The sequence below is a fragment of the Tupaia chinensis genome, unplaced genomic scaffold (genome assembly GCF_000334495.1).
Source record: "Tupaia chinensis unplaced genomic scaffold, TupChi_1.0 Scaffold000465_1, whole genome shotgun sequence".
NCBI classification, from domain to species: domain Eukaryota; kingdom Metazoa; phylum Chordata; class Mammalia; order Scandentia; family Tupaiidae; genus Tupaia; species Tupaia belangeri.
Genome location: NW_006159974.1, coordinates 1,615,523 through 1,622,806, shown reverse-complemented (window position 1 = coordinate 1,622,806; position 7,284 = coordinate 1,615,523). Strand labels below are relative to the sequence as shown.

The window sequence follows — 7,284 nt, the reverse complement described above, 5'->3', positions numbered from 1 at the left end:
CTAGAGAGAGAGAGAGAGAGAGAGAGAGAGAGAGAGAGAGAGAGAGAGGAGCCCCCAACATCATTTTCAGGCTGTGGCCCTCCCCTAGCCTCAGCTGACATGGATCATGGACATGTGTGTGCCTAGTGTGCCCAGGGAGGTCCCTAGACACAACCCAGGACCTTTCTCGCATGAGTCCAGGCACGTCACCACTGTGCTACTGCCTGGTCCTTGCTGTACTTCTTTTTTTTTCCTTTTCCTTCCTTAGTCTTTTATTTGTAAAACGTTGATATTTAACAATAAATACAGAAGAAAAGCAACAAACAAGTAGTTGACTTGCACTGTGGGTGGGAAACTCAAGCCAGGGCAGAGCAGAAGTCCCTGGTACTCCGGAGGATGTGCTGTGGGGCCACCAAGCGTCTGCAGTGTGAAAGGCACCTCTTTCTCCTCCCACAGGTCTCAAACAGCTTAGATGGGAGGCCGAGCGTGATGACTGGTCCTAATTTTTGCTATTCAGCCATTTTTCTTGATCTTGTTCTCTGATCCCGTACATTCCAGATTGTTCGATAGATTTGTAATAAACTTCTAAGATGAAAGGGAATTTCTTGTTCATTGTATGCCTGAAATCTTGGCTTGTGTTCATCTTAGTAAACAAAAAATATGCTCCGAAAACGCCTAGAAGTTCAGCTACTAAAACTCCTTTAAAGATCTTCTTTGCCAGTGGTTCCATAGTGCGGGCCATCCTGGGAAACCGAAAGTGAGTTCAGCGAGCGGAAGCCGAGCGCTCCCCACCCGAGCCCCAGCTCTCCAGACTCCTTGCTGTACTTCTTAGCTGGGCCCAGTTGCCCCCAGGGGTGAGGGGCAAAGGTAACGTGGCAGCCCTACCTATCAGACGGACACAACCAACTTTGAAGAGGACTTTCACTTCTTTCTTTCTTCTTTCTCTTTCTTTCTTTCTTTCTTTCTTTCTTTCTTTCTTTCTTTCTTTCTTTCTTTCTTTCTTTCTTTCTTTCTTCTTTCTTTCTTTCTTTCTTTTTCTTTCTCTTTCTTTTTCTTTCATTTTGGAGAGGGTTTTGCTATAGGGCATATGCGCTCACCAGAAAGACAGAGAGAGACAGACAGAAAGCGAGAAATCACCCCCTGGAGGGATGGCCACACCGCAATCCCTTCTCCTCCATTCTCCTCTCGGGATCTTGGGCACGCATGCACATGCGCCCAGTGTGAGTTTAAGCCACCGGGTCCAGGACTCAATCCGTGGTCGACTACATGGGAGTTCAGAGTCATAACCATTATTCCATCTGCTGGTCCCAAGGGCTTTCATTTCTTAAAGAATTGCATTGATTTAATTTGTGCCATGTCCTCCCACAGATATCAAGGTTCCTAAAGTTTTAAACAAAAATGACAGGCCAGCCGGTGGCATGGTGGTTAAGGAAACTGGATCCCAATAGACTCAGCAGTTTGCTGGGTGCATATGTTTGTGTGCCCAAAATCCCAAGAGAAGGGAGAAATGGAAGAGAAGGGATCGTGGCATGATCACCCATGAGGAGTGCTTTCTCACTTTCCCTCTCTTCTCTGTCTCTCTCCAATGAGCACACATACCTTCTGGCAAATTTCAAAAAGAAGAAAGGAAAGAAAGAAAAAGAGAAAGAAAGAAGGAACAAAGGAAGGAAGGAAGGGAAAAAATAATGCCCGAGTACCCCCAGCGAAGGGCCATGATGCCATCTAGGAACAGACTGTTGAGAAGCCATGGGGTGGGGGGCAGGGGGCTGGGGGAGGGGAACTGTGGCACTGAAGCCCCACCCCAACGCCTTCTGTGTTCTGAGGTGGACAGGAAGAAAGAAAGGTGGGACTGGAGCTTAAAGGATGTCATCAGAGCATGGCCTGAGGGAGCCCTGTGGAACTTCATCCCTTTCTGGCAGTCCAGCTCCTGGGGGAAGCCTGCATGGTGGTTAGCATTCCGGTGCCATCCCCAGACTACCTGGGTTCGAATTAGGCTCTGCCACTTAGCTGTGTGATGTTGGGCAAGTTACTTAACCTCTCTGTGCTTCAGTTTCCTCATCTATAAAGTAGATATAGTAATGGCCCCTTCCTCATCTGATTATTGAATGAATTTACGTGAAAGGAGGTGCATAAGCATGGGTTTAACATGTCCAGAAGTATCTGGCTCTATGAATGGGAGGTGCTGGTTTTCTTGTTTCTTTTTAAATTTTTATTGTCATTAAGACCTGCATCACCCTACATGGGGCAGACCTTCAGCTTTCGTCAAATCACAGAACATTTCACCCTTCCTCCCCACCCGTGATGACGTGAACCAGAATATAATGAACTTCAGCGTTGTGCCTTCCTTGTCTCTTCTCTAAGTCCTTGCTGCCACAGTGTAAGCCCCTCTGCGCTTTTCCTGGCCTCAGTGGAAATGGAACGCAGCTGCTCAGGACTGCAGCGAGAAGTGCTTTCTGTGCATGGTGAGCTCTGAGTGCAGAGCTGCCAGGGTGAGCATGACACGTAGACATGGAGCCCTCATGCCTGTCCTGCGGGAAGCCCCACCTCCCTCTCACGCTCCCTCCTGGTCTCTGGAGGTCCTCCTGGGCAGGGCCATGGAAGACAGGATGGAGCAGAAATACCTATGAACAGCTTCCTCCAATGCAAGGCAGGAAACTCTGGTCCCTGCCCCTGTCCCTGCCCACACTCCTGCCTTCCTCTTTAGAACCATACATAATGACTCCAGTGACAGAGTTCACATTCTACCCTTGTCTTTTCTATGTTTCCTGTTTGGGAATCTTGACCCTCTGTCTTATTACTTCTTTTTTTTTTTCTTTATGAGTGGTAGAGGGACAGAGACAGAGATTTTTTTTCCCCAAGGTTTCTTTCTTCCATGAGTTAGAAAGATACAGAGATAACTCTAACAGGGTCTTCATATCACAATCCACCTCCAGCTTCATCCAGCCCCAAATCATGGGCACACATGTAAAAGCACAAAGGTAGTCTCCTAGGTTGTCTTCTAAATGCTATATTGTTTTTTCTCTTGCATTTCGAGATCTACAATCCATCTGGAATTGACTTTCATATGTGGTGTAAATTAGGGGTTAGTTTCTTTTATTTTTCTTTTACATCTAGATATCCACTTGCTCCACCATCATTTACTGAAGTCTGTCCTTTCTCTCCTGTATTGTACTTGTGCCTTTTCCATAGTCCAGGTGACTATATAAGTATGAATCTATTTGTCTGTCTCTACACCAATGATAAGGTATCTTAATTACTATAGTCTTATTGGTCTCAATTTTGGCAGTGTAAGTCTTCCACTTTTGTTCTTCTTCAAGATTGCCTTGACTATTCTTGGACTTTGGATCTATGAAATGACTATTCACACATATTTTGAGTCAACCTACCAATTTACACCAAGGGAGAGCCTGCTGGGATTTTGAATGGATTGCCTTAAATCTATAAATTAAATGGGGAGAATTAACATCTTCCAATTCATGAACATAGTATATCTTTCCATTTGTTTGGTTCTTTTTTTTTTTTTTTTTTTGAGAGCTCTTTTTTGCTATAGGGCACATGCACATGCCAGAAAGACAGATAGAGACAGAGAGACAGAAAATGAGAAAGCACCCCCAGGGGAGATGGCCACACCACAATCCCTTCCCCTCCATTCTCCTCTCGGGATCTTGGGCACTCACATTCACTTGCCTGGTATGAGTTTAAGCCACTGGGTCTGGGATACAAATCATGGTCACCTACTTGGGAGTCCAGCGACATAGCCATTATGCCAACTGCTGGTCCCTTGTTTGTTTTTTTTTTAGATATCCCTCAGCAATGCTTTATAGTTTTCAATAGATTTAGTCCTAGGTAATTTCATATTCTATGATACTTTTGTAAATGGTATCACTTACAATTATCCTTTTCTATTTGTTTTATGTAGAAATATGGTTGGTTTTTGTAAACTGTATTCCAGTGACATTGCCAAATAACTTAATAATCATAATAATTCTTGTTTATGCTCTGTTAGGAAAAAGATGCTTTGGGGCATGGACCAGCCATGGTGAAAGATCCATCAGCTTTGAACTCTGGGGTGGATATGGAGGTAGAGAGGGAGGAGGAAGATAGACTCAGCCACCCAGGAAAAGTGAGGTGAGGAAGTCATAGGCAGATTTTGCCCATGCCCAGCCAACCCAAGATGATTGTCTTCACAACACATTGAGAGTTTATGCCCTGGCCAGGGCACTTAGCTCAGCCCATGGCTTCGTTGGAAGGAAAAACCTAGGTTCTAACTCTGGCCTGTAATTAACAATCTGTGACCCTGAGCATGTTGCCAAACCTGTCTTAGTTTCATCCTTCTCTCTAGCACTATAGTATTTGTATCTCTTACTTAATAGGTGCCTGATTATCATTGGTCGATTGATTCAGCCCTCAATTGACCTTTACCTATATGGTGCTTCTGAAAATCACCAGAAAGTTCCACAGTCTAGGGACTATTGATGTGGGTGCCTTTGGGAGTAGAGGTGGCTGACTACCATTGTTTTCTAAGCTTCAGTGCTCTTTGTCCTTCAGGAATTTGTATTTCTACAGTGAGAACACCCATGCAGGGCTGCTCCTCTCTAAAAGGATCTCAAGCTCCTCTTAAAAACAATTTGGATGGGACTAGTAGATGGCATAATGGTTATGTCACTGGACTCCCACATAGCCAGCCATGGTTCAAGTCCTGGACCCAGTGACTTGAAACTCATGCCAGTGTATGTATGTGTGTGTGCGTGTCCAAAATTCTGAGAGGAGAAGGGATTATGGTGTGACCATCTCCAATCGGGGGGTGAGGGGTGATTTCTCACTTTCTGTCTGTCTCTCTCTCTCTCTCTGGTGAGCACACATGACCTATAGCAAAAATCTCTCTTAAAGAAAAAAATCTTGACAGAAGTCCCTAAAAAGCCTTGTCTAACCTGTGATCACTGCTGTAGAAAAGGATGAAATGTAATGATTCTGTCCATGTGTCCTATGGGCCTGGAAAACAGTCACAGTTATGAGAAGACTTTAAAAAGTTCATGAAAAATATTGAAATCTATTTATGATTGCCTCATAATACACCTCTTCTATGAACTTTTCGATGACCCTTTGTATATCCAACCAGCGGCTCCCTGGCCCTCAATATTTATTTCTCCCTTGAGCAAGAGGCAGAGAGAGACAGAGATAAGGAGCTACCATCCCCAACAGGGTCTTCTTTTTTTTTTACCCAACAGAGTCTTGATGCCATGATCCACCCCCACCTTCAGCCACCCACATAGCATGGGCACACGAATGCCTGGTATACTCAGGAAGATCCTCCAGACGTGAACCTGGAATGTTCCCATGAGGATCAGTGTGATAGTGCCATATTTTATTTCTGCACCACTGTCCAGCCCCCTTCACAAGCTTTCTGAAGTCACCTTGTACACCAGCACTTTTTCCAGCTCAACTCCCTAATCACTGTGTGCTCTAGGGCTATGGGCTCATCACTATTGCTCTGCTGCTTCCTCTGTAAGTAGAAGGAGCAATAAGCCATCACAGGCTGATGCAAGAATTTTAAGAGTCAGTCCATGCAAGTGCCCTCAATTTTTGAGAGATAGTTTAACTGGGTACAGAATCTTAGAAAAAAAAAAACTCTTCCTCCAAAACAACATTGCTATCTTCTAGCTTCCACTATTACGTTTCAGAAGCCCAATGCCGTATTGATTCCAATTATTTTCCTAAGTGTCATTTAATTTTATCTCTGAAAGCTTTTTGTGATGTATCTTTTGGTACAAGTCGTTTTTTTGATCTGGCTCTTCATGTGCTCTCTCTCAATTTGAAAATGTAATAATTTAGTCTTGAATAAACTTTTTGGATCATTTCTTTGATACTTTTCTCCTCTCCATTTTTTCCTAGTTTCTTTCTCTTGACCTCTAACTAGTCAGATGTTTGACCTCCTGGATTAATCTTCTAATTTTCTTTTTTTTTTTTCTTCAATTTTCACTCTCACTTTTTCCCCCAGTTTTGTAAAAATTGTCCTTATGGGGGCCAGCAGGTAGTGTGGTAGTTAAGGCACTGAACTCCTATATGGCTGACTGTGGTTCAAGTCCTAGACATGGAGGCTTGCTTTCTCACTTTCGCTCTCTCCCTCTGGTCAAATTGAATACTAATAAAGTTAAATAAGTAAAATTAAATAGATAATTATTTTAATTTTTTTCTTATGTTCTAGTCCTTTTACTATTTTATATCATTTGTTACTTTTATTTCTAAAGTGTGTTTTTGAGTTCTGAAGTTTCTTTCATTTTCTTAGAGAGATTTTAGCTTTAGGGCACACCGGAGAGACAGAGAGACAGAAAGTGAGAAATCACTCCTCAGAGGAGATGGCCTTTCCACAGTCCCTTCTTCATTCTCCTCTCAGGATTTTGGGCTCGCATGCACATGTGCCTGGCATAAGTTTGAAACCACTAGGTCTGGGACTTGAACCACGGTCAACTATGTGGGAGTCCCAGCAATGTAACCATTACACCATTTGCTGGTCCCTTGAAGTTTCTTTTTAATAGCCTCCTATTATTATTTCAGGGGTGCAGTATCTTCTATCTCTCTAAGAATACCAATAGAATGCGGGTTTAGTTTTATAGGTCTTTCTGTTAGTTTGTTTTTCTTCTGTACACTCGGTGTCTTTGCTTTCTGAGTTTTCTTTTTCCTGTGTGTTATTTTGGTCTTTGTCTTTCACGTTAGAGGCAATCTGTCATGTTTAATAGCCACTTTGCGCTAAATTCCATGGGCGTGGCAGGCTTACTTTCTCATGGACTGGATCTCTAGGTGTATTGAAAGGATCTCCTCCAGCTGGGCCCTGATTGGGGTGGCCTGCTGGTGACCAGCTCATGCCTTCTGCCTGCAGACCTATTTCTGAGAGCTCTTACAGAGTGAGTTGGGCCTCTGGGGACAGGACCATCATGTGGCCTGGCTCCTCCCACTCAGAGTCCGGTGGCTGAAGCCTCACCGTGGACTCCTGCTGCCTCTTTAGAGTTCCCTAAAGTAGCCAGCCCCTATCCTATTGGTGAAGCCCATCTGAGGGCCCAGGTCATGGGAAAGCAGCCTCGTTCAGGGGGCAGGTCCTGAGTTCTGGGAGCAGAGCCATCAGCAGCAGCAGTGCTGACAAAGGCAGATGGCAGGTAGACTTGGCAAATACCATCCTGCCGTGGGTGCAAAGAGCCTGGAAGTGAGAGGCTAGGAGTGAGGGCACAGGGAGCAGAACAGAGTCTTGGGGCCTGAGGCCCTTGTTGCTGATCCAATGAAAGCTTCTCTCTCTTTTTTTGGGGGGGGCGG

At 44.4% G+C, this 7,284-nt stretch overlaps 1 protein-coding gene across 1 annotated transcript; it reads right to left on the bottom strand.

The window, feature by feature from the left end:
• Window positions 1-258: 258 nt before the first annotated feature.
• Window positions 259-752, bottom strand: LOC106735630 (protein CEBPZOS). The gene has a single exon (XM_014590606.2). It carries the CDS (start codon window positions 719-721, stop codon window positions 479-481), a length of 243 nt encoding a protein of 80 aa, XP_014446092.1. The 5' UTR covers window positions 722-752; the 3' UTR covers window positions 259-478.
• Window positions 753-7,284: the final 6,532 nt, after the last annotated feature.